Source organism: Sturnira hondurensis, unplaced genomic scaffold (assembly GCF_014824575.4).
Source record: "Sturnira hondurensis isolate 20B ecotype Veracruz unplaced genomic scaffold, ASM1482457v3 Scaffold0006413, whole genome shotgun sequence".
NCBI lineage: Eukaryota > Metazoa > Chordata > Mammalia > Chiroptera > Phyllostomidae > Sturnira > Sturnira hondurensis.
In genome coordinates, this window is record NW_028079044.1 from 53,971,660 (window position 1) to 53,997,499 (window position 25,840).

Here is a 25,840-nt window from a genome sequence, read left to right on the forward strand (position 1 = left end):
TGCCTGCCACCTGAGCAGCCATCTTCCTCCAGACATGGGCCATGGATTGTGGCCCACACTAGGTAAGTTGGATTGTATTAGCGACAGCAGCAGCCAGCCCCAAAGCACGCCTCCCCATGCCTTCACAGCTCTGTGTGCCACAGAGTACCCATTCCTAATTGCTCGTTTGGAGTTGGCACAAAGGCCTTTTCAGACTTGGCGGGTTGTATTTTCCTTTATTGTAGGAGACACTTACACCAAAGTTATTGTTTTTCCTTCACCCACAAGTGTGTTCCACTCATTACTGGTTTTATTGGAAGGTACATCAGGTTATACAGTTACACAGAAAAAAAAATCTCAGATGGACAAAAATGTTCCCCGAATAATAAAAAATTTGAAAAGAACTGTCAAACTCTTGCTAGTGATAAGGAGAAACACTCTGAAGAGATTAAAATACATAAAATATGAAGAGTTCAAAATAAAAGTATTGAATGCTTTCTGACAAGTCAGAGCTGGGAAGTAATGGCCAAGAAGGCCATTATCAGGGTTTGGGGACCCCAAAGGTCATTTTGGCCTCTGATGCCCACTTCCAACAGTGACCACCATATGGGTCACCAGGTGGTGTGCTACCTCCTGCTCCCGGGGCAGAACTGCAGTCTGCAAGCCTCCCCAGGGACAGGGCACCATGTGCTTGCCACCCAGCTCCATGGACACTGAGCCCGATGCTCACCCAAGGGCTCCACAGCAGCTGGTGCAAGAAAAGGCAGAATGGTATTCTGGACACCGAACAGCATGATTTAATGTAACTTTTATTCTCATTCTGCCGGGAACATGACTAGTTCTAACTCCTCCATGGGATTAGGATTTGTGCCGAGTAGTGGCAGGCTGTGGGTGGCCTGAGTGAGGGCGACAGCTGCGCTCTCGGGGACCGATGACCCCTCAGCAGTGTCTGCACAAGGGACATCAGCTTTCATCTGCATCACAGCACACTGCTGTGGGCCTAAGGGTCAATCCCTAGTGCTTCACTTTTCTTGAGGTGGATCATGTTTTAGAGAAAAGTTTAAAAAATTAATAAACCAGGTCCATTATAGCATGTGACTGGATAATATACTCTTGGAACTAGGAATTTAAAAAGAAAATGAAACAAAATCCCTCAAATTTAGAAATAAAAATATTTGATAGGAAAAAGAGCTATTCGAATTTGAGAACTTTGTTTTGAAAATAGACACCATGTCTTTTTAGTAATGTCTTTCGGAAACACCTGTGTTGAGGCACCCACTGCAGCTATGACACCTGGGGCACAGGGTCTATTGGTCACAAGGGTGAGTTCTGAGGAAAAGATCCATTTTTTGAGTTAGAAACTTAGGACATCCTTTCTGATCTTGAATAAAGGTAAAGCCCCAGATAAGGGTTTTAGAAATTTACATAGTGTTTAATGTTTGCTTTTCCCCCCTTACAAAACAGGAGGTTCTACACACTTAGGATTCCTAGCCATACTACATGATGCTACTTCATGACACTTCAATAGCATTCCATCCACATAGCACTTTAGTGGTTTAACAAGATACTGCAAATAATCCAATATCCTAATTCTAAGTGTAGTAATTAGAGTAGCCATTGTTTTTTGGAAAGGCATGAAATGTTCTAAGAAACCTTTATTTGGAATTTAAGAAAGTTTTATTGTGACAGTAATCCTTATGCCTGAACTTTCTTGAACTACCTAATGTTGAAGAATTATGGCTGTCTTTACCAAAATTCACTACAATTGTGATTACTCTCCAATACAACTTCCAAGATTTTGAAAATTAAACAGGCACCCTCTAAGTTTTCCCACAGGAATAACAAGCTCAATGCTTCTCCCTGGAGTTATTTTGTGACCCTCAATTACCACAGGGCTTCTCCTAAGCTACAGGATTCCCAGGTCTGTGTGCCTGAGTGTGAATGACTCTTGTGGCTACTGAGGTCACAGCTTCCGGTGCACCTTCTGGTGCTGGATCAGGTGTCCATGTTGGTTGAAGGCACGGCCACACTCGCCGCACTCATAGGGCCGCTCACCTGTGTGGATCCGCTGGTGCTGGATGAGCACGGAGTACTGGCTGAAGGCCTTCCCACAGCGGCTGCATTCGTAGGGCCTCTCGCCTGTGTGTGTCCTCAGGTGCACAATCAGTGTGGCTTTCAAGCTGAAAGCTTTGTCGCACTGTGTGCAGCGGAAGGGCCTCTCACCTGTGTGGATTCTCTCGTGCTGGACCAGAGACCTGCGGGCACTGAAGGCATGCCCGCATTCGCTACATACGTAGGGCTTTTCTCCGGTGTGCACCCGCTGGTGCTGGATTAGGTGGGAGTGTTGCACAAAGGCCTTGCCACAAGCATAGCAGCCGTAGGGCTTCTCCTCAGTGTGGATCCGCTCATGGTTCATCAGCGTGGAGCGGTGACTGAAGGCCTTGCCACACTCCCCACACTCATAGGGCTTCTCGCCTGTGTGCACATTGTGGTGCTGGATGAGGACTGACCGGTCACTGAAAGCGCGCCCACACTCACTGCAGGAATATGGCTTCTCCCCAGTGTGCACCCGCTGGTGCTGCAGCAGAGTCCTCTTCACGCTGAAAGCCCGGCCACACTCTGCACACTCGTGGGGCTTCTCCCCCGTGTGCACCCGTTGGTGGCTGCGCAGCACAGTGCTGTGGTTGAAGGCCTTTCCGCACAGTGGGCACACGTAGGGCCGCTCCCCAGTGTGGATCCGCTGGTGCTGAATGAGGTGTGAGAGCTGAGTGAAGGCCTTGCGGCACTCAAGACACTCATGGGGCTTCTCTCCTGTGTGGATCTTGTGATGCTGGGCAAGGTCTGAGCTCACACGGAAGGCTTTCCCACACTCGTTACACTCGTAGGGCTTCTCGCCCGTATGGATTCTTCTGTGTTTGCTGAGGACCGAGCTCTGGCTGAAGGCCTTCCCGCACACCCCACACACGTAGGGCTTCTCTCCCGTGTGGGTCCTCTGATGCTGGAGAAGGTGGGAACTCCGACTAAAGCATTTCCCACACTCGATGCATTTGTAGGGTCTCTCCCCACTGGGAGTGGCCGACTGCCGAGTGAGCGGCTTGCTTAGGCTGGAGACCTGACCTTCACGGGGGCCTGTGGAGCTTGGACTCAGATGGAAGCTCTGCTCAGGTTTGTCACTTCCTTGATCAATCCGCCCTGGGGCTGTTTTCCCCAGAACTGTGGACACTTCCTCTGAAATGAACGGCTTCAGACTATTTTGGTTTTCTCCCTTATTCTCACATTCTAAAAGAACACATCCAAAGGAAAAAATGCTAAATGACAGCCCACTCAAACTGCAGCTCAGGTGCGGCTCTGTAGGTGGCTTTGCTGCCAGGGGTAGCCAGAGGTGCGGTGCACTTGCCTGGGTGAGCCAAGAGGATGGGACAGTGTAGCAGTGTGAAACAGGAAATGTGCACAGGCTGAAAGGTCCAACCTCTAGCCTGAGGTCACTTCTGTGTGAAGTGCACCAATGGCCATGGCGGTCTAAGGCCTGCCTTCCCTGGAGTCAGTCCTCTGTGCACTGAGCTCCCAGAGGCCATTTGGAGCAGAAATGCAGGATCACCCACAACTTCGAGGAGCCCCGCCAGGCAGACACAACACACACACCAGCCAGCTTAATCCCAGAGACATAGGAATACACACTCATATGCAGGGGCCTATGAGCTCTTCCTTGTATAGAGTGTAGTGCAGGGGATACAAGAAATAAGTTTAGGCCAGAGATGGGGCTTCCAAGGAAGCCAGGAGGATGGCAAATTTTCTCTCAGTAAAACAGGAAAATATCTATCCCATCTTTGTTGCTGATGAATAGAAGTAAAACTTAATGTGTCTTCAGCAACGTGGGGAATTGCTCTTGTGAATTCTAATCAACCTTTTTTCAAGTAGACAATTACATCAACTAGAAACAATGCTTTTCTTCTTTGTCCCAAATCTTGTAGTTTGTCTTGTTTTGTTTTGCATGTATCTTGCCTTACTTAGTGTGTGAGACCCCAGGACGCTATACACACGTGGGGATGGCAGACTCCCTTGCTCATCATTTTAAACAATGTGCTTTCAGCCTCACCATAGGGTCAGGTTAATCTCCCTTCCACACAGGGTGCTTTGCTCTTTTCTGCACAAGCCAGGGGAGCTCTCAAATTCTGTATGTCCCAGAAGGATAGGGACCTAGCAGGGCATAATCACCACAGGTGTGCACTCATCAAGACCTGGCCTCTCCTGGCTCAGCCCTGCCAGCCCACAGGCCCCTTTGCTGGGAGAGCCCCAGGAGGAAGCCACTCCTGAAGACTCCTGGCCACTGGGATGTGCTAAGCCCTCAATGCAGGAGGGCCAGCTCCTCTCACTCACCTGAACCACTGCTGCCCAGGCCTTTGCTCTCCTTGGCTCCATGCCCGTCCAGGACCCAGGGCTCTTCTCCTCGCTCCAGCTGGGAGATCACACTGGGCTTGGTCCCTGGAAGTCCTGCTCATGGGGAGCGAAGGCCTTTTGTTTAGAGTGCCCTCACCCAACCTGAGCAGGCTGTGGGTGTGAGACAGAGAGGACCAAACTCCCTTTGGAGCTGAGCACTCCCATAGGAGACCACAAGGCCACTACCATATAGCCCCACTCCCAGGAAGCCCACAGGCAGACTGGCCTGCTGAGGGGCCTTACCCAGCGAAACCACGTTCCCGTAGGTCTCCATCATCACATGTCGGTAGAGGCCCCTCTGAGCAGGGCCCAGCTGGTCCCACTCCTCCTGGGAGAGGAGCACGGCCACATCCTCAAAGGTCACCTTGGCCTGGAAAGACAGGCTACTGAAGGTCAGGCTGTTTCCACATCTGAGAGTAGGTGCAAGCAACATGGGGTGAGGTATACCCCAAAATGGGGGAAAGCCTGATGATACCTGGGAGCTGATGGGGTGATAGGAAGGGGCCATGGACATCAGGGGATGTGCTGATACCCAGGCTGCCACTGGGCGTGGGAAGAAGTGCAGCTACACAGGCCTTGGGCAGCTTACCTGAGGTCCTGCTGGTGGTGGCAGGAGCCTGGCTGCTGCCATCGCCCAATTCCCTGTTGCCTCTGAGGAAGATGGAACTCAGAGAAGCCTATGAGGCTGAGGAAGAGAAGGGAGCACATGAAGATCCTGGTTTTGTGGCACAGACCCTGACTTCCCAGGGGAGCCCTGCCCTCTGTGAGCTTTAACCCTACTGCTCAGGAGCCACAGAAACATACTGTTCTAGGTGTGGACCCAGGAGGTCACAATTCTGGGATGCCTGGAGACCTCTGTACACTTGAGGGCTCTGGGCCATCCACCCTGCTCCCCTGGCCTGGCCCACAGTCTGCCCACAAGGGCCCATGTGAGAACATTCACACAGGTGCCAGGTAGCCATCAGGTCTGGTGGGGGTGCCAGGCCAGGCTGCCCCAGAGACAATTCCCCAAAGGGGAAAGAGTCTGGGAAGGGATGGCTCTGCTGCAGACACACTCTCCTGTGGGGACCCCACCCCATCCCCTGCACACTTGGCCTGACCATGATCCTCTGTGGCTACTCTGACATCTCAGCTATGCTTGGTTATGCCTGGCTGCCCCAGTGCCTTTGGGGGGCTGGGTTCTGCTAGAGTGAGACTTAGTACCCCAGGGATCTGATCTAAGCATCTGGCAGATGGGCCTGTGAGTAGGTGGATTCTAAACAAGTTAAGCTGAGGTGTCTGTCCCACCAAACTGCTGGAAAAAAGGGACCAGGAGCTGTTCTGACAGGAGGAGGGTTCCCATCTTCTGGAATGTGGAAGGGGATCTGCAGTGGGGCACAGAAGCCCAGCAGGCAGTTCACCTCCAAGAATTTCACAGTAAAGAACAGTCGTCCTTCTGGAGAATGTTTCATGGGCCAGCCAGAGGGGGCGCCTTTACCTTGCTTTCTCTGTGAAACACCAGGTATGTGGACATTTGTCCAGAAGGCACACACCGAAGGCAGCTGCCCCTCTGTGCATCAGAAATGCCTATTTCCCCCAAACGTGCGTGTGTGTGCAATACAACTCTAATTAGAATTCCAATGGGGGTATTTTGCAGGATGAAGAAAAACACGGATAGGATCTAAAGAAGGGACCGCAGAGACGCAAAGAGCTTAGAATTTAACTTTTATTATTATTATTTTGCTTTGTAAGCTAAGTTTTAGGAACGTAACCTTGTTGGAGTTCCTGATGGTCTTTTTTTTTTTTAAGTTTAAAGTGAAAAAGTGAGTTATTAGTGAAGCATTGAGATGGAGAGTAAGATAGTCCACAAGTAGAGCAGTCATTTCTGATGGTCTTGATGCCTGTCCTTCCAAAGACATCACCCATAGTGACAAGCTGTGACAGACACCCTCAGAGTTCCTGGGTTGGGCAGCTGCACGCCTCCTAGATCTCCCTCCCTTGACCCACATCCCCCTTATCCCAGGTTTCCCTGCTGGAATGCCCTGCCCCCCTCATGTCCACGGAGCCTGCCCTCCAGAGTGTAAACCACCTTAAGAAGATGCAGCGCTCAGCCAGGTGTGAGTACCAAGTACAACGGGCAACCTTCTGGAGTAAATGACCACAATAGGCATCCAAGCTGCCAGCTACCTTACACCAGCAACCCCTAATCAGAAAACATAGGGAAAATGATCTAGTCACAAATGGCAAACAAACACACTGAGGATACACGTAGAAATGTGATGTCAGTTGTGCCCACTACAGCCACAAAGCCCTGGACAGAGCCAGGTTGGCTTGGATGAGAAGAGGGCTCAGAGACTCAGGAGCAGGGCCCCATCTATGGTCCAAATTGCTGTAACAGAGATGACTCGGTAAATGTTACCAGAACAAAGGGTTCAGTGCCTTGGGAAAAATAAAACCACCTTTACATAAAGCTCAACAAATCTCCCAGAAAGTAAGTAGAACAAAAGGCAAAGAAACAAACAAAAGGACAAAAAAAATTAGATCATCTCATATTCAGAAAGTCTAATAAATCCATTAAGCTAATTAACGAATAGGAATTAAAATTTTAAATTATATCACAAATAAACTGAATAAAAATGCAGGTAAGTTTTCATAAGAAGGGATTTTCTAAGCAAAGCAGCCAAAGCAGAAAGGCTGGGGGACAGATCTATTTCATGAATTCAAATATTTATGTACATCAAGGACACCATAAAATGCAGAAATGGGCCAAAGACATGTAAGAATGTAATACACAAAAGTGGTAGTTTGCCAAATCAATGGAAAGATGAGTTATTCAATAAGTAAACTTAGAAATAACACGATTTAGAGAAAAAAATGAAGCTGGCTTCCCAGTTTACTCTACACCAAACCAAATTCCAGACGGATCCAGAGAAAAACAAGAATTTATTGTAAAAATAATTTTGGAGTGGGAAAAGCCCTTAAAACACAAACCCTTAAGGGTAAATATTTGATCATTAAATAGTTTAAGTTCTCTACCTCAAAAACCCCCAAGCCAGAACCAAACCATCATTTGAGAATAATGTTTTCAACGTATATGGGAATATGAACTGGCAGATCACACAGGAAATTCTGGGGCTAAAACACGCGAAGTGGCGACCTCACCGATCATCCGAACGCAAATTAACAGTCTGGCGAGAAAGCTGGGCTCCGGGGATAGGGCCCCAGCTTCGACCTTGTCCACCTCCCAGTCCCCCCACACGGGGTCGGACGCCACAGTCCGTCGAACGCGCGGCCGGCAAGGCAGTTCGCAGCAGAGAAAACCCAGCAAACGCTCCGAACCTCCTTTTAGGTTAGAAACAAAAAAGAGCACGTATATCCGAAACAACACAAAGCAAAGCAGCCAGGGCCTCTTCCGCGCGCACTGCCGCTCGTCGCGGAGGGTGACTTTCACTTTTTATATTTTTCTGACGTGCTTGTATTTTGTAGAAAATTATTACATATTGTCTACTACAATACTAAAAAACCAAATAAAAACAAGCAAAGCATTTGCAAACTGTGAGAAAAGGTTGTCTCATTCATTAAAACGGGCTCTTACAAAGTCACGGGGGAGAGACAGTGTCGGCAGGGAACGCAGGGAGGCTGTGAGCTCCAGAGACTCACTTCTGCTCACCCGCCCCCGTGGCGGTTTTCGGCGAGCGGGGGGACGCTCCGGGCGCCCCCCGAGGCTGACCACCCTCCCCGGGCACCCGCGCCCCGCCTCCCAGCCCAGACCTTGCCGAGACCCCCCCGCACCCCTCCAACCCGCCAGGGCTGGCACCCGCGGGAGGGGTACGGGGCGAGGGAGAGGTTGGGGGGCGGGGGGATGAGACTCTGGGGTCCGGGAAGGAGGCTACTGCGCTTCCTAGCGGAAGGGTACCAGCGAGGAGGAAGGGTACAGTGAGTGCTGGAGGGGAAGGGCCATATCCGGGCGGAGGCCGCGTCGGCGCCCGCACCAGTGAGGGCAGAGGGCCATGGCCCGCAAGCGCTAACCGGCCCTGACTCACCATCCGCACCGAAGCCTCACGCGCGAAGGGACGGCCGGCAGCAGCAGCGCACTCGGACAAAGGGGACGCACCGCCTGGTTTGCGCAGCCACCAATCCCTGGGGACCCCGCCTCCTCAGTCCCCGCCCACTCACCCGGACCACCAATCCTAGAGCCTGACCGGCTATCGTCCCCGCCTCCCCCTCCGGCGTCTTTTGCTTAACGGACCACAGAGCTCCAAGCTCTGGAACCAAGGAAAGCCGAGGCCTCCGCGCCGCCTAGAGAGGCCACACCGCGCTCAAGCCTCTCACTGGCCGCACTTCCGGCGGCTTCATAAGAGCTTCCTGTGCCCTCCCCTTCCCTACCGCGCCGCCCAGCGCTAGGCTTGTGAGTAGCTGGGCCTTCATCTCGTAGAACTTCTGGCCTTCGCACTGGCAGGTCCCTTCTCCGTTGGTGCAGGTCGCCACTTCCTCCGTGGGATAGCTTTTGGTTGCTATCCCGTCAGGCGACGGCCTGACGGTGGTCGTCATGGGTGACAGTGACCAACTCGTGGTTACCCTCATTGGTGTTTTTTGGGGGGCTGTGGGCGCACCGAGACGCAAACGCGTCTTCCCCAGCGGCGGCTCGAGGGGGCCTGCCCAGGCTGCTGGGAGGAGCCGTGGGCCTGAGACCCTTCACCTGGCACGTATGTCGTGGGGCCCAGAGCGCTGAGGACGAACCAGCGAGACAGGTTGGTGCTGGAGGGGTTCTGTCCACCCGAGGACGAGGCAGGACATCAGTGGGATGACGCGCGCGGTTCTGCAGCGGGGCAGCCGAGGACGCCGAGCCGGTGCTGCAGCGGCGTGAGCGGCAGCTGTTTTCAGGGAACTTCGCATATCCCATGCCCCAGTGGAGCAGGGTCCCCATGGCCAGGGGACTGAAGCTTGGGGACAAGGAGTGCTTGGCCAGTTGACAGTGTTAAAGTAGACAAGGAGGCCATTGGTCTGAGTGGCTTTTATGCTTTGGTACCTACGTAAGCAAACTCCAGCCAGGCTTCCCAGATGAGACAGTTGCTTGAACTGTAGCCAGTCCACAATTTCCATGCTTTGCTTCTGCATCTTCCCTATGAAAACCTCTTCCCAGCTCTGCTTCCCGCAGAGCTGGGTTTGGCGCTGCCCGGTTTCAACATATGTTTGCTCAAGTACACGCTTCTAAATTTTAGTGGAAGAGTTTAAAATGTACCTCAGTTTATCTTTCACTACAGAGTGAATTCTGTCCCAGCAACCTTGGTCCCAACAGAGAACTGATACGTGTGGGACCCAGCACACCTTGCTCTCTCCTCCACAAGTTTTTATTTTGAAAATGTTCATATATTCATAAAGGTTGAAAGAACAATGGCTCCATCAGTGAACAAGATAGAGTTCCCAGGGAATCCCTGTGCTCCTGGACCTCACGGGTGAATGGGAAGGCAGGCAGCACAGGGAATGTGTGAATCTCAGTGTATGTCCAGAGGTGCTAAGTGCTGTGAAAGGTCTGAGAGGCACCACTGCCTCTCACACATGTCCCTTGGCTCACTGGGTGGCATGAAACAGCAACAGGCCACACACATCTTCCTCTGGGTCCTTCAGCTTCATTGGTTCCTGGCTGTTTTGCTCAGTGACAGCAAACCCTCACTTCTTCAGGACACACACACCATCAAGGAAAACACAATTTTCCGTCCATCCTGGATTCCAGCTTATGACCATAGGCCCCAACTTGTCTCTCTGCCCTTCCCAGCCTCCTGTTCTGACCCAGCTATGTCCCATGATTCTGTGACATGCAATCTCTGTACCATCACATGATTTACATAAAAAGCTCCTGTCTCCGAGTGGTTCTGCATCTCTGATTAATCCCTGAAACAGTTTGCTCAGAAAACATGTGCACATGTGTGCACACTTGCTCTCCTATTTGTTAAAGCAAGTGGAGGATTAAGCATTTAAATGTCACCCTTTCAATTATACCTACTTTTTTGTTTCCTTTATTGTTAACACTTTCAAGTGCATGATGAAATCAAGGCCTGCCACCAACTCTACTTGATCCAATTAACTGTGAGTAGTTACTGTACTTTAAAAATGTCCACACTGCTCCAGGCAGTCAGAGGGAGCCCATGACCTTGGCTGTCATTCTTGAACCTGCTGTGGTTTTTGACCGCAGGACCCCTGACTATGCTCAGTGTAAAAGGATCAGAGGCCAAAGTCTGCATTTGTGGGCGTGCACCTGAATTTTTTGGTCCTTTTCCTATGTTGTTAGAGCGCCAAGCTGGAAATTGTCCTTTTGCGGTTGTGTTTATATTGACTTTTGACTAACCCCCAGTTTGTCATTTGCCTTTGTACTTGGTTATTTTTTGGTCATGCAAAACTTTATTTCCATGTAGTCACACTTATCAGTGTTTTTTCCCCTTATTGTTTCTTGATTTTGAGCCATACTAAAATTGCCCTAACTTCCAGTTCTAGAGAATTTTATACCTGTTTTCATCTAGTACTTGTTTGGTTTTGTTTCTTTGTATATAAATCTCTTTTCCAGTTGGAATTTATTCTTCTATATGATACGAAGAATGAGTTTGGTAACTAAATGGCTACTGGTTATCCCAGTACTACATATATGTTCACCCCTTGCCCATGGGTCTGAGACACCACTTTTTTATTTTTCTTTTAATTTTTAAAAATTTACTGATTTTACAGAGAGGGGAGGAGAGGTGGGGGGTGAGAAAGAAAGAAACATCAATTTGTTCCACTTATTTATACACTCATTGATTCTTGTATGTGCCCTGTCTGGGAATTGAACCCACAAAACTTAGTGTCTCGGGATGATGCTCTAACTAAGTGAGCTATCTGGCCAGGACAAGATGCCATTTTTCTTATACTTCCATGTGGGAGTGGTCTCTCCAGTTGATATTCTGACATTTGGAAAGGCTCAGAGCCAACCCAATGAGCACAGAAGACCCTGCATTCAGAATAAGCCCCATGGGTGCCTGGGACCCGGGTCGCACTGCCCCGCCCCCGCTTCCCCCAGCCCATGCCCAGGGCCCATTGGTGATGGTCTGGCTCCTGCTTGTGAAGACTTAGGTGAGTGGCGCGGTTGAGACTCTGCTGCTGAGGAGGCTGCGTGGCGTGGCTTGCACTATGTTCAGCCATCAGAGTCCTAGGGGTTCTCCCCACAGACCCTGGAGCTCCCCCCAGATTCATAAAGACTTAAAGATTGCTATAGATCCAGCCCCGCTCTCCACACACTGCACTCCAGGGTTTCCCTGCTTTGCCTCTGTAAAGGGAGCCAGTAGGTTTTTGGGAAGACTGTTTCCCCACATCATTCTGATCCCAGGACCCTACCAAGAACATGAAGATCTTGGCAGAGTTGGTACCAGAGTTGGTACCTAACTGCTAGCTGTTAGGGCTGCTTTGTAGTTGTCCTCAAAGGAACTGGGTTTGTTGGTTGGAGATAGGAAACCTGACTAAAAGTAGGAACAAGGAGCAAGGGGAACACCCTCCCAGTGGTACAAGGCGGAGGGAGGCTTCAGGGGAACCATGTAGTCAGTAGGCAACCAGGTGTTAGAACAAGAAATTGGAGGGGCCTTGGCTGGTGTGGCTCACTTGATTGAGTGCCAGCCTGCGAGCCAAAGGATCGCCGGTTTGATTCCCAGTCAGGGCACATGCCTGGGTTGTGGGCCAGGTCCCTAGTAGGGGACATGTGAGAGGCAACCACACGTTGATGTTTTTCTCCCTCTCTTCCCCTCTCTAAACATAAATATATAAAATCTTTATTTTAAAAGAGAGAGAGAGAGAGTGCCACCCTTTGAAACCAAGGGTCGCTGGTTTGATTCCCAGTCAGGGCACATGCCTAGGTCGCAGGCCAGGTCAGGCCCCCAATAGGGGGCAGGTGAAGGCAACCACACATTGATGTTTCTCTCTCTCTCCTTCTCTTCCCCTCTCTAAAAATAAGTAAAAAGAAGTTGTAGGGAATTTTCAGAGAAGTCACAACACAGGAATTTATCGTGGCCCTTTTCAAGAATCCTGCCCTGGCCTGGCTGGTGTAGCTCAGTGGATTGAGCACGGGCCTGTGAACCACACTATCGCGGTTCGATTCCCAGTCAGGGCACATGCCTGGGTTGCAGACCAGTTCCCAGCTGGGGATGCACGAGAGGCAACCATACATTGATATTTCTCTCGTGTCTTTCCCTTCCTCTCTAAAGACAAATAAATAAAATCTTAAAAAAAAAAAAAAGAATCCTGCCCTGACACAGGAGCAGGGCCCAGGCAGGTGGGCAGGGGCCCAAGCACCACAGGAGCGGAAGGGCGTTCTAAGAGATCTGGGCACCAGTGTGCAGGTCCCAGTCCCCCACTGGGCAAGGCGATCATTTTTCTCCCTGTCTTTTTTTCCACTTTCCTCTTTCTCATCTCCCCAATGTCTCTGTGCTTCCCTGCCATATAGACTAGTGATTTAAATAATTAAGGCTCTTTTGATAAAAATAAGTAAACTACCAAAATCAAAAAAGAAACAAAGGGCCTCCCTACTGCCTTGGAGTGGCCCCTGCTGTGCCAATGGGCTCCAGCCACAGGCCTTGCTTCAGGGACAGGGATGTCTCAGGCTTTTTCTCATATGGGATCCATTGTTCCTGTAAAACAGATTTCCAAGAACATCATGAAAGCAGTAGAAAACAGGTTGTGGTTGACAGAAATTTGCTCTTCTAGACCATTTTCCTTTGGAAGCAAAATGTCTTGAAGTTAAATTCCCTCAGGCTGCAGACGGCGTGAAGCAAGTCGGCTCTGCCCAGATGCCTGGCAGGGCCCGGGGACCAGAGAAGCCCAATGCTCATGCCTTTCTGTGGGCCACTCGCTTTGACCTCCTGCAGCTGCTGTGCCCAGCACCTGTGCCTCGGCCCCAGGGACCTCCCAGCAGTGTGGAGGCTGGGGCCACCAGAGGCCAGTGGGAGTTGAGGAGGGAGCGACAGAGGTACATACGCTTGCTCCGGTCTCTTCCCCTCACAGCACATGATCCTGTTAAAGTGCCAGACCAAACCCGTGTGTCTGCACGCCCCTCATGGTGGCTCCCAGCACTTCCTTACCTTTTTATAATTTTTTATTTCCTTTTTTAAAAAATTTTAATTTATTTATGTATCTTTAGAGGGGAAAGAGAGAGGGAGAGAAACATCAATGTATGGTTGCCTTTCGTGCGTCCCCTGCTGGGAGTTGGCCTGCAGGGAGCCGGCCTGCAACCCAGGCATGTGCCCTGACTGGGAATCGAACCTCGATCCACTGGTTCACAGGCCCGTGCTCAATCCAATGAGCTACACCAGCCAGGGCACTTACTTACCTTTTCTGCTTCCCCTTTGCTCACTGCACTCCAGCCACACTGCCCTGGCTCTCTGATGACCCTGGAAAGGTCTACGCGCACTCCCACTCAGGACCTATCACCCGCCCCATCTTCGCTATCATTCTCTCACTTGCTTGAAGACCTTGCTCAAAGGACAAGTCAGTACAGCCTACTCTTGACTGCCCCCACCTGAGACTAGACCCCTCAAAACACCCGGACCCCCTTCCCTGCTTCACGTGTCCTCTCCCCCGCACACAGCCGTTTTTGCCTTGTGTCCTGCTCTGTCCCCAATCAGGGCCAACAAGGGTTTGCAGACAGAAGCAGTGATTGAATCCAGGCTGCACAAGGAGAAACATGAAAGCAAAGAGGGAGCATGAGGGTTGGCAGACTGGAGTGAGCGAGCAGTTTACAGGGCAGGTTGTCACCCAGACTGCAGGTGTGGTGTTTCCTTGTGTAGGTGCTCCCTCGGGAACAGAGGTTGGGGGGTGGTGGGGACGGTGAAGAAGCCTGACCATGGCTGTAAGAGGGCAGGCAGCTCGCTCTGGCACCAACCCATGGGACGGACCTTTGCCAGCCAACTCTTCCTCACTTTCTTCACTCTTCCAACTTCCTGCAGCCTGTCAGTGAAAACAGAAGCCAAACCCTGACCTTCCCACCATAACTACACATCTGACTACTCCTGTCCATTTCTTCCTCAACAGTGCAGGAGAGGCCTATCCACCCACCCCCCTGACACACCAGGTGAGACCTGCTGGCTGGTGACTGGGGCCTCCTGGTGGCAGATGTGGTGCTGTTTGACTGAGCTCACCCTGTCAGGGAGCCTGGGTACAGCTCTGGGGAACTGAGGCCAGTTCCCACCTTCTGGGGGCACCTAGCAGGTGCTCCACAAATGTTTGGTGAGAAATGAACCTGGAACCCCCCCCCCCACCTGGGAGCTTGTAGGGAGAACCGGAGGTGAGGGGAGCAAAGAGAGAGCTGTCCTCTGTGGGGCCGACAGCCAGGACCGTAAGGCAGAGAAACGGAGGCTGGGAAACAGCGACCTGCCATTGCGCAGCACCCTGAGTGGGGACCTGAGTCACAGCAGGGCTGTGAGGAGGAGAGATGGCATCAGACTACAGCAGGGCACGAAGGCAAGGGATCGGTGCTGCTAAGTATGTGCCACATGGGGGGAAGGTGACAGCAGTCAGACCCAAACTCTCAGCCTGATTTCACGTACACAGAACATGGGTCACCAAACAGAATTTTGTTGTCTGGAAGCAAACGTCAGTTTACTCTTTTGGTTATGTTTGATTACAGTAGGGAACTCCATTCATAAATATGGAGTTTCTGTGTTTCCTCCTCACAAACATGGCAGTCTCACAGCGAAATGTAAAAACCAGAAAGAAAGGAGGTCACATGAGGTGGGTCAAGGGCAGGAGGGAGGGGCTGTGCGAACAGCAGGTTGTGGGAGGAGGGCAGGAGGTGAGCCCCGCTGCGAAGTGGGTCAGAGTGCCGCCTAGCCCGCGCTCACTCCCTGGTGTGGGTCCGCTGGTGCTTGAGCAGCTTGGAGCGCTGGCTGAAGGCCTTCCCACATGCAGCGCAGTCATAGGGCTTCACCCCAGTGTGGACCCTCTGGTGCTGGATAAGGACTGAGCGCTGACTGAAGGATTTCCCACACTCAGTGCACTTGTAGGGCCTTTCACCAGTGTGGATGATCTGATGTTGAATGAGGTGTGAGCTCTGGCTGAAGCCCTTACCGCACTCCATGCACGTGTATGGCTTCTCTCCGGTGTGAACTTTCTGGTGGTGGATGAGGTTTGAGCTTCGGTTGAAGGCTTTACCGCACTGGTTACACTCGTGGGGTTTCAAGCCATTATGGATTCTCTGATGCTGAATGAGAGTTGAACTCTGGCTGAAGGCTTTCCCACACTCGGTGCATTCATAGGGCTTCTCTCCAGTGTGAACTCGCTGGTGCAGGATGAGGTTGGAGCTGCGACCAAACGTCTTCCCACATTCCCGACACTCGTAGGGCTTGTCGCCTGTGTGCACACCCTGGTGCTGAATGAGGGCTGAGCTGTGGCTGAAGGCCTTCCCGCAGACGCCACACTCATAGGGCTTCTCTCCCGTGTGGATTATCTGGTGCTTTCTGAGCACTGAGCTGTAACTGAAGGCTTTTCCACACACGTCACACACGTGAGGCTTCTCTCCAGTGTGAACCCTCCGATGCTGAACAAGGCTTGAACTCTGACTGAAGGCCTTCCCACAGTCGCTGCATTTATAGGGCTTCTCTCCTGTGTGAACGCGGTGATGCTTAATGAGGTTGGAGACCCGGCTGAAGGGTTTGCCACACTCACTGCACTCATAAGGCCTCTCTCCAGTGTGAACTCGCTGGTGCTTCCTCAAGTGTGAGCTCTGGCTGAATGCCTTCCTGCACTCCTGACACTCAAAAGGCTTCTCGCCTGTGTGGATCCTGCAGTGTTTGATGAGGTTGGAGCTCCGCCGGAAGGCTTTCCCACAGTCCGTGCACACGTATGGCTTCTCCCCAGAGTGAATTCTCTGATGCTGAATGAGGTTGGAGCTCCGCCTAAAAGCCTTTCCACACTCACTGCACTCATAGGGCTTCATGCTCATGTGAGACTTCTGGTGCTTCTTGAGGCTGGAGTTCTGGCTGAAGGCTTTTCCACAGTCACTGCAAACATAAGGCTTCTCTCCACCGTGGGCGCCCTGAGGCCTGAGCAGGTTTGAGTGCACACGGGAGGCTTTGCCACACTCGCTGCACCAGTAGGGCTCATGCACAGGAGGCCACTGATGATTTTTGAGAACTGAATTCTGACTGAAGATTTTTCCACACTCATTACATATGAAGGTGCTTTCAGCTGTGGGGAGCCCTCCAGCTACGGGGCTGGTTAGATCTGTGCTGTTTTGGAAGCTTTGGCCACATGTGTAAGGATGTGGACTCTCTTCCACAGAAGTTCCTGGACGTGCAGCTAGGTTTGGGCTCCAATTGGAGCTTCTCTCAAAATCATCACAGCCCAGCTCGCTCTCTCCTAAGGGGCTGTCAAGGAGTGCTGCCACCCGTGTGAAGTCCTCCTCTGGGCAGAGGAACTGCCCCTGTCTCAGGTTGTTGGGGACATCCCAGTTTCTTTCTAACACATCATCACAGAGCTGTCTGAGCTCAGGTGCCAGGGAAACATCACCAGTACAGTTTTCTGATATTTCTGCCTGTGATTCTAAACCCTCAGAAACATCTTCCTTCTGAAGAAACTCCTTGCCCTCAGACCTCGTGTTGCTATCTGAAATGACAAACAAAGTCCCACTTGGAAGGAAACAGGGAAACGAAGACAGCAAGTCTGGGTGCAAGGGACCCACTGGGGGTACAAGTCCCGATCTCTTGAGGGGGCCAGGGAGGGGCAGGGAAGCTCCGAGGGGACAAGGCAGCATGGCAACTGAAGGCTGGCCAACCCTTAGCCCTCTGCCCTAGCACCCACACCTCGGGAAGTCGTCTGTGGTCTACCTGCTGGTGCAGACTGAAGTCCCAGACATCCTGACTGCCCTTCCTCTCAGCCACAGCAGTTCATTGGCAAGTACTGTTGACTGTACCTTGGCATATGTCCCAAACCCAGGTGCCACCCCACCCCCTACAAGGAAACATGACACACCCTATGTGACGTGGGTCAGCATTTTGCCAGGCTTTCCCCTGGTGCATGCTGTCAGCTTCGTGGGCTGTCTGTGTTTGTTCAGTGCTAAGGGCTTTTGGGCCTCACTGTGGGAGTGACCAAGGGGGGAGGTGGGCCCAGAGAAGCCAAGTGGGCTCCAGCTGGGTGGTGGGGGCATCGGAGCAGTGTCAGGTTCTGTCCTCTTCAACACAGGCCTTCGGAGACCTGCTGAAGCCACCTTTACTTTCTAAAACCTGCACATCTGGGATCTGATGAAGGATTCTTGCCCTGGTGCAATGTTTAGGCAGCTGCGCCCATCTTTCTGAGAATTCCCTGTCATACCAGAATGGCTTTGGCACCTTCCCTTGTCTCTTCATGCCTGTAAGGACAAGGAAACCCTCGTTCCTCTGAGTGTCTCTCATTCACTGTGACACCCAGGCCATACTGCCACCGTCTGCTCCTGCCTGCCCTCCCACCTTCCCCTCCTGCTTATGGGTGGCCTGTTGACATCACAGCAGTTCATCCTTCCAGTCCCTCCAACCCCGAGCTCACCCCCAATACTGCTCCTGACCTTTCCTGAGCAGGGTAGATACGTCACCCTTTGGTTGTGCCCTACGTGGAACACTCCCACCAGAGCCAGAAGGACCTGTGCAGCCCAGGCCATGTCCTGGGACTGGGCAACCCCTTGTCTGGCCACAGTCAGTGGTGCTGAGTGGACAGGTAAAGGGTACCCCCCTCTACCTCCCAGCCTCCTTGGGCCCGTCACCCTCCAACCTGCCCCTCAGTTCTGGCCACCACCTAAAACTTCAAGAATCTGCCACAGCAGCACTGTCTAGGGAATTTCCACATGCTGCTGGGTCCCAGGATAACAGGAGGAGGATACAGCAAGGGCCACATAAAACTGCCCGAATGCCCAAGGACCCATGGTACCCCCACTGCCCCCAGTAACTGACCCAGGGGTGGGCAGGGCTCTTCTGTAAAGGGTCAGGGAGAACCCATGTTAGGCTTCATGGCTGTATGGTCCCTATTGTGTGGTCTGCTTTGTTATAACTGCTAAAAACTTCGAACTGCTCCTTGCTTGCTGGGCATTAAGAAACCACTGACTAGCTGGACCTGGCCTGCAGGCCACAGTGTGCTGACCTGATGGAGACAAGGTCCCGGTGTGGCTCGGGAGATGGTGGCAGTGGGAATCCAGGTTCTGACCTGAGCCCCCGCTGACCTGGAAGTCTTTGAGATAGAAAACAGGAGTGAGTCCTGTAGGTGAGGATTGTGAGAGGTCCCTCTGGACTTGTTCAATTTGATTCTCTGTAACATAAGAACTGCTGGAAAAAACAATTAAAGTTTAACTTTTGATTTTTAAAAAAAAATTTATAGAGAGGGGCAGGAAGGGAGAAAGCAAGACAAACATTGATTGGCTACCCTCCATACATGCCCTGACTGGGGACCTGGCCCACAACCCAGGCACGTCCCCTGACCAGGAATCGAACTGGTGACCTTTTGGTTTACGGGATGACACCCAACTTGCTGAGGCACACTGGCCTGGGCGTTATTTTTAAAAGAACTATAAAATTAGGAACATGGTTTCCCTTAAGAAATTCTTTTTGTTAAAAAAAAAAACCCAGACAACTAAAATTTGGGTTTAAAGCAGAATGCCTTGAAAGCAAATGCAGTTGCTCATAGCACTGTGCTGCCTGCAGGCCTGACACAGCTGGAAAAAAGGGTGGGGACAGAGTCCCCCCAGAAGGCAACAAACCCATTAGCATTCCCCTCCCCCCCAAACTACTAAAGTTCTTTTTGGTTGTTGCTTCAGGGTCTGTGAATAACAGCTATAACAGCTAAGTCCAGCCTCTTGGGTGCCACAAGAGGCTGGACAGAGTCACAGAAGAGTCACAGAGTCACAGGCTCTTGGGTGCCACACAAGCCTGCGCTGTGCCAGCTGCTGCTGATGGCATAGCTGTGACCCGCCAGTACCTCACCCACCACCTGACGGTCCCATACATGGGAGGTGAGACCCCACTCATCTCCTATCTCCCGCAGTGGCTTTTGTTCGCATCTTCCTAATTTATGGAGGTGAAGTTCACAGACGTAAGTGTCTGTCTTAAATGAGTAATTCGTTTGATCCATTTGCAGTGGTGTGTACTCACCACCTCTGTGCAGTTCCAGAACAGCTTCATCACTCCAGAGGGAAACCCTTACTTTAACTTACTATCTCCATATATACCCCCATCCCTGGGCCAGGACCTGGCAACCACTGATCTGCATTTTGTCACTAAGAATTTATGTATTATTTCCGATGTCTCAGATGAGTGGCACCATGTATGTGACTTTTGCAGCTGGACTCTTCCCTTAGCTTCCTGTTTTGCAGGTCCGTCCACACTGTCACATGTATTAGTGCTTCATCGCTCTTCATGGCTGAACACTGCAGTGGTCCTCTCTTACCCACTGTTTCACTTTCTGCAGTTTCATTTACCTCTAGGCAATCACAGTCTGAAAGTATTAAATGGAGAATTCCAAAAATAAACAAGTCAGGTTTTAAATTGCACACTAAGTAGCGTGATGAAATCCTGCTCTATCCCACCAAGGGCGGTGAATCATCCCTTTGTCCAGCACACCTGAGTGCACATTCCACCCACCTATCGGCTACTTAGGGACCATCTCAGTGACCAGATCTGTTGTCGCTGTATTGCAGTGCCTGTGTTCAGGTCACCTTTATTTTACTTAGTGATGGCCCCAAAGCGCAAAGGGCAGTGATGCTGACACTTAAAGTGTGCCAAGGAGAAACCTTATGGCCTTAAAAAAAAAAAAAAAGGAAACTGTGTATATATAGAAAAAAAGTAGTATACAAGGGGGACCCCCAAAACCCCAGAATTACCTTCTGTAGTGCAGGCTTCCCCCACTAGGTGAGTATTCCAGGAACCCATCTGCATCAGGGCACTAGCTGGCGTTGTTGTGAGAGGCTGCATTTGGCTTCAGTGACTTTTTTCCCAACGAGTTTGCCCATTTCATAATGGGTGATTGAGGAGTGCACTTCTCCATGCCATTCTGAGTGTTCAGCAGTTTTTGACCAAAAATGGCATGACCGCCATGCTCCACCCTCCCTATTCACCCAACCTCACCCCAAATGTTTTTGTTTGTTTGTTTGTTTGTTTCCCTGGATGACAAAGACCTCAAAGTGAAATGTTTTGCTGGATTGGAAGAGACGAAACAAAAAACTGCAGAAGCATTAAAAGGCCTCAAAATCGATGAGTTCAAAAACTGTTGTGAGTAGTGGAAAGAATGTCTCCACAGGGGTACTGCATCAAATGGAGAGGGCTTTGAATGTGACGGAAGTTTATACATGTACAAATAAATACACAAGTTGTGCCAATGCCTGTCTTCGGCTCTTTGGGTCTGTGTCTAGCTGTGGAATTCCTGGGTCATATGGTGATGCTCTATTTAATCTTTTGAGAAACTGCCAGATTATTCCACAGTGGGTGCATCATTTTACATTCCTACCAGCAGTGTGCCAGGGCTCCAATTTCTCCACACATTGGAGACACTTGGTACTTATTTATTTTCTTACTACACCTATCCCAGTGGGTGTGAAGTGGTAATCTCACTGAAGTTTGGACTTGCGTTTCTCAGATGGCTACCGAACTGGGGCATCTTTCCACTTGTTTGTTAGCCATTTGTATACTTTCTTTGGAGAAATGTTTACTCAGGTCCTTTGCTCACTTTTAAATTGGGCTGTTTGTCTTCTGCTGTAGAATCATTAAGAGTTCTTTATAGATTCTGGGTACTAGACCCTCACCAGACATACAACTTGCAGATTTTCTTCCAATTTAGGGTGTGTCTTTACTTTCTTGATGTCCTTTAATGCCCAAAACTTTAAAATTCTGATGAAGTCGAGTTTACCTACCTCTTTCTGTTTTTCCTGTTTCTCATGGGTTTTTTTTTCTTTCCAAGATTTTATTTTACTTATCTTTAGAGGGGAAGGGAAGGAGAGAGGGAGAGAAATATCAATTTATGGTTGCCTCTCATGCATCCCCTTCTGGGAACTGGCCTGCAACCCAGGCATGTGCCCTGACTGGGAATCGAACCGCGATCCTCTGGTTCACAGGCCCGTGCCCAATCTATGGAGCTACACCAGCCGTGTGTTTCTCATGGTTTTGATGTTGCATCTAAGAACCCAGTGCCAAACCTGAGATTATGAAATTTACCCATTTTCTTCCAAGAGTTTTATGACTTTAGTTCTTTTTTCCCCTTTTTTCTCCCTCCCCTCTATGACTTTAGTTCTTATATTTAGGTTGTTGGGCTGTTTTGAGTCAATTTTGAATTCCGATGAGGAAGGGGTCCAAGTTCAGTCTTTTGCATGTGGCAATCCCCTTGTCTCAGCATCACCTGTTGGAATTTTAGCTTTCCTCACCAAGTGGCTGTGGCGCCTTGCTGAACATCAGCCGGCCACAGGCGTGCGAGTTTGTTCCAGGCTTCCGGTCCTTTTCCATTCATCTGTGTGTCTGTCCTGGTGCCAGTGCCGATTTGCTTTCATTGCCACAGTTTTGTGGTCGGTTTAGAAACTGAGAAGTACAAGTCCTCTGACTTTCTTCTTCTAAGATTGTTTTGGCTATTTGGGGTCCTTGTATGTAATTACATATGAATTTTTAAAAAGACTTATTTCCTCTAGAGATAGGGGAAGGGAAGGAGAAAGAGGGAGAGAAACACTAATGTGAGAGAAACATCGACTGCTTGCCTCTCACACACGCCCAGTCCGAGGACCGCACCTGCAACCCTGGCATTGAATGCCCCTGACTGGGCATTGAACTGGTGAGCTCTTGCTTTCTGGAAGGACACCCAACCAAGTGAGCTACTCCTGTCAGAGCGATAGTTTTACTTATTCCTTACAAATATGAATACCTTTCATTTCTTTTTGCCTGTTGCTCTGGTTAGAACTCCCAGCACAAGGCTGATGAGCACCAGTGAGAGCAGGTGTGTTTTCCTGATCTTGGTGGAAGAGCTTTTACCCTTTTACTACTGTGTCCAATGTTAGCTGTGGGGTTCTTTTAAAACCAATTTTATTTATTTACTTATTTATTTTTGTAGGGGCAGGAAGGAAGAGGGGGAGGAAAACATCTCACACGCCTCCTACTGGGGACCTGGCCTGCAACCCAGGCATGTGTCCTAACTGGGAATCAAACCGGTGACCCTTTGGTTTGTAGGCCTGGGTTCAACACACTGAGCTACACCAACCAGGGTGTGACTGGTTTTCTTATGATGAACCACTCTGCACGGGGTGACTATGGGGATCTAATACTATACCGCTGGATTCAATCTGCTCGTGTTTTTTTGAGAGTTTTATAGCCATAAAAGATCTTGATATGAATTTTCTTGTGCTGTCTTTGTTTGGCTTTTCTTCCACAGTATTTGGAAGACTATGCAAAAAACTGGTATTAATTCTTCCTTAAATGTTCGGTAGGACTAACCAGTAAAGCCGTTTGGTCCTGACCTTTCCTTGGTTAAAAAGTTTTTTAATTATTGATTCAATATTTTGTTGTTATGGTCTGTTTGGTTTTTCTACTTTTCTTTTTTTAATTAAAAAATTTTTATGGACTTCAGAGAGGAAGGGGGGAAGGAGAACAGAGAGAGAGAGAGAAACAAAGAGAAACAGACCTTGATTTACTGTTCCACTGATTTATGCATTCACTAGTTGATTCCTGCATGTGTTCAAACCCGTAACCCTGGGTCAGCGCTCCTCTCTCTCTCTCCTCACCCCAACTTCTCTCTCTAAAGTCATTTTTTAAAATGGAGGAGAAATGAAGACATTCCAGATAACGGATGAGGATGTTGACTGCCAACAGACCTGTCCTTCAAGAGACACTAAAGGCAGCCCTGAAGGTGAAAGGACAGTAGGTAGGGCTGAAAGCCACGCAAGGAGATGAAGACCTCTGGTAGAGGTAACTACACAGGTACGTACAAAAGCTCGTGTTACTGCATTTTTGGTTTCTAATTCCACTTTCTATTTCTTACATGTTTAAAAGACAAATGCACGATTATAAATTTTTAAATACTTTTATTTATTGATTTTAGAAAGAGGAAGGGAGAAAGGGAGGTGGGGGGAGAGAGCGAGAGAAACAATTTCTTGTTCCACTTCCAAATTCAGTGGTTGATTTCTTGTATGTGCTCTGACCCGGGACTGAACCCCATAACCTTGCTGCATCAGGGTGATGCTCTAACCAACTGAGCGACCCAGCCAGTGCTATATAAATTTGTTTTTCGGACACAACGTAGAAGATGCGTCTGTGACAACAACAGCATAAAGGGGGTGACGGAGCTATACAGAAGTGGGGGTTTGTGTGCTACTGTAGTGAGTGAGTGTCAGTTCAAACGTGACCGTTTTACTCTGGGATCTGATACACAGCATGGTGACTGGAGTAAGCAACAATGCACTGTGCACTGGGAAACTGCTCAGAGAGTAGATCTCAATTCCCACATCAAAACCATGGTAACCATGTGAGGTGATGGATGTGTTAACTGAACTACGGTGATGATCATTTGTGACATGTACGTACCTCAAACTGTTTCATGGCTCATCTTCAACTCACACGATGTCCAATGTCAACTGTATTCCAATAAAGCGTGGGGTGGGGGAACAGGCCACAGAAGGAGGAACAAAATGACTGCTTTAGGATGTTAGGATGTTAACTGTAACCCTCACTAAGAAAATGTCTTTAAAATAAACACAGAAGAAGAAAAAAATCTAGATAGTACATTACAAAAAATTAACTAAACACAAAAGAAGACAGAAAATGAGGAACATAAATGGTAAGGAGTTTAAACTGTCAAAAGGCATTTATTGCTGGAATAGGTTTTGTTTTTTTTAAAGTATGATCCTGCAACATATGTTGTCCAACAACGGGCTTACTTTAGATCCAGTGATACAAGTGAGTTTAAAGTGAAAGGGGAGCCCCAGCTGGTGTGGCTCAGTGGGTTGAGTGCTGGCCTGTGAACCAAAAGCTCACTGTTTGATTCCCAATCAGGGCACAGGCCTGGGTTGTGAGCCAGGTCCCCAGTGGGGGGACTGCGAGAGGCAACCACATATTGATGTTTCTCTCTCTCTCTTTTTCCCTCCCTTATTTTCTCTGTAAACATAAAATCTTTTATAAAAAAAATTAAAAATAAAGTGAAAAGCAAAAAACGACATCCCGTGCAAACTGTAACCAGAAGACAGCTGAGGTGACTGAATACCAGACACAATTAAAATAAGTCAAAAACTGTTTTATGAGAAAAGAACATTATATATATTGATAAAAAGATCAGTTCTTCAAGAAGATAGAAAGTTATAAACAAACTTACCAAAAAAGAACCCTAAAGCATATGAAGCAAACAAATTTGAAAGGGAAAATAGTTTTATAATAATGATAGTTGGAGACTTCAATGCCTCATTTCCAAACATGGACAGAACATCTAGACAGAAGGTCAATAATGAAATAGGGAACAGCACTATAAACCAGCTGGACTTCATAGACATACACTCCAACCAAAAGACCAGTTACACACTCTTCTCCATTATACATGGAACATTCTTCAACATAGATTACATTAGGCCACTAGACAAGTTTCAGTAAATTTTAAGAGACTGAAATGATATAAAGTTTCATGTCCAACCAATGATAGCAGAAAAAGTCACAAATACGTAGAAATTAAACAACACACTCCTAGCCAATGGGCCAAGGAAGTAATCACAAGGAAAATTAGATAATACCTACACACGAATGAAAACAAAGACACAAAATGTCAAAGCTTATGGCATGCAGGGAGAGTAATGTGAAAGGGACGAGCTAAAGAAACTTTAAGTCAGTAACCCAATTTTACACCTTCAGGAACTACAAAAAGAAGAGCAAACCACATCCACTGCTAGCAGAAGGGAGGCATTAACACTAGAGCAGAGATCAATGAAATAGTAGAAAAACATCAGAGAGCTAACAAAGTCAAATGTTTTGTTTTTGAAAAGGTGAACAAAATTGACTAACCTTTAGACTGACGGAAATAAAAGAGCAGACAAGAAAAATCAGAAATGAAAACGGAACATTAGTGCACACCCTACAGATGTAGAAAGGAGTATGAGAGCATCGGTAACAGCTGTACACTGACAAACTGGGTAACAAGGATGAAAAAGACAGATTCCTGGAAGAAGCACAGATGACCAAAAGTGATTCCAGAATGGGGAGAGGCTGGGTGGCTGGGTTGCATGGAGCACTGTCCTTGTCGCCAAAGTTGCAGGTTTGATCCCTGGGGCAAGGCACACACTGGAATCAGCCAGCGAATGCATAAGTAAGTGGAACAATAAACTGAGACTTACTTTTTTTCTCTCTCCCTCCCTCTAAAATAGAAAATCAGTAAATAAATATGCCCTGGCTGGTGTGGCTCAGTAGGTTGAGTTTGGCCCGCAAACCAAAAAGTTGTCGGTTCAATTCCCAGCAGGGCACAT

General features: G+C 49.2%; 1 protein-coding gene and 2 long non-coding RNA genes across 9 annotated transcripts in view; 2 read left to right on the forward strand and 1 right to left on the reverse strand.

Moving 5' to 3' along the window:
- Positions 1-270: 270 nt before the first annotated feature.
- Positions 271-25,840, reverse strand: part of LOC118988822 (zinc finger protein 250) — a 30,107-nt gene continuing 4,537 nt past the window's right edge. The window contains exons 1-5 of one of the 7 annotated variants that reach the window (XM_037048865.1): positions 8,439-8,494; positions 5,006-5,101; positions 4,660-4,786; positions 4,357-4,470; positions 271-3,258 (exon numbers count right to left, since the gene is read on the reverse strand). In XM_037048865.1, coding sequence (XP_036904760.1) covers positions 1,943-3,258; positions 4,357-4,470; positions 4,660-4,786; positions 5,006-5,047 — 1,599 coding nt within the window. In that variant the 5' untranslated portion in view covers positions 5,048-5,101; positions 8,439-8,494 and the 3' untranslated portion in view covers positions 271-1,942. The other 6 variants (XM_037048863.1, XM_037048864.1, XM_037048866.1 and 3 more) reach the window with 6 other exon arrangements.
- LOC118988884 (uncharacterized) lies at positions 8,766-9,790 on the forward strand. The gene is made up of 2 exons (XR_005066859.1): positions 8,766-8,803; positions 9,660-9,790. It is a non-coding gene; the product is annotated as an uncharacterized LOC118988884 (long non-coding RNA).
- LOC118988882 (uncharacterized) lies at positions 11,196-13,645 on the forward strand. Its single transcript, XR_005066858.1, has 3 exons — positions 11,196-11,581; positions 11,784-11,788; positions 13,629-13,645. It is a non-coding gene; the product is annotated as an uncharacterized LOC118988882 (long non-coding RNA).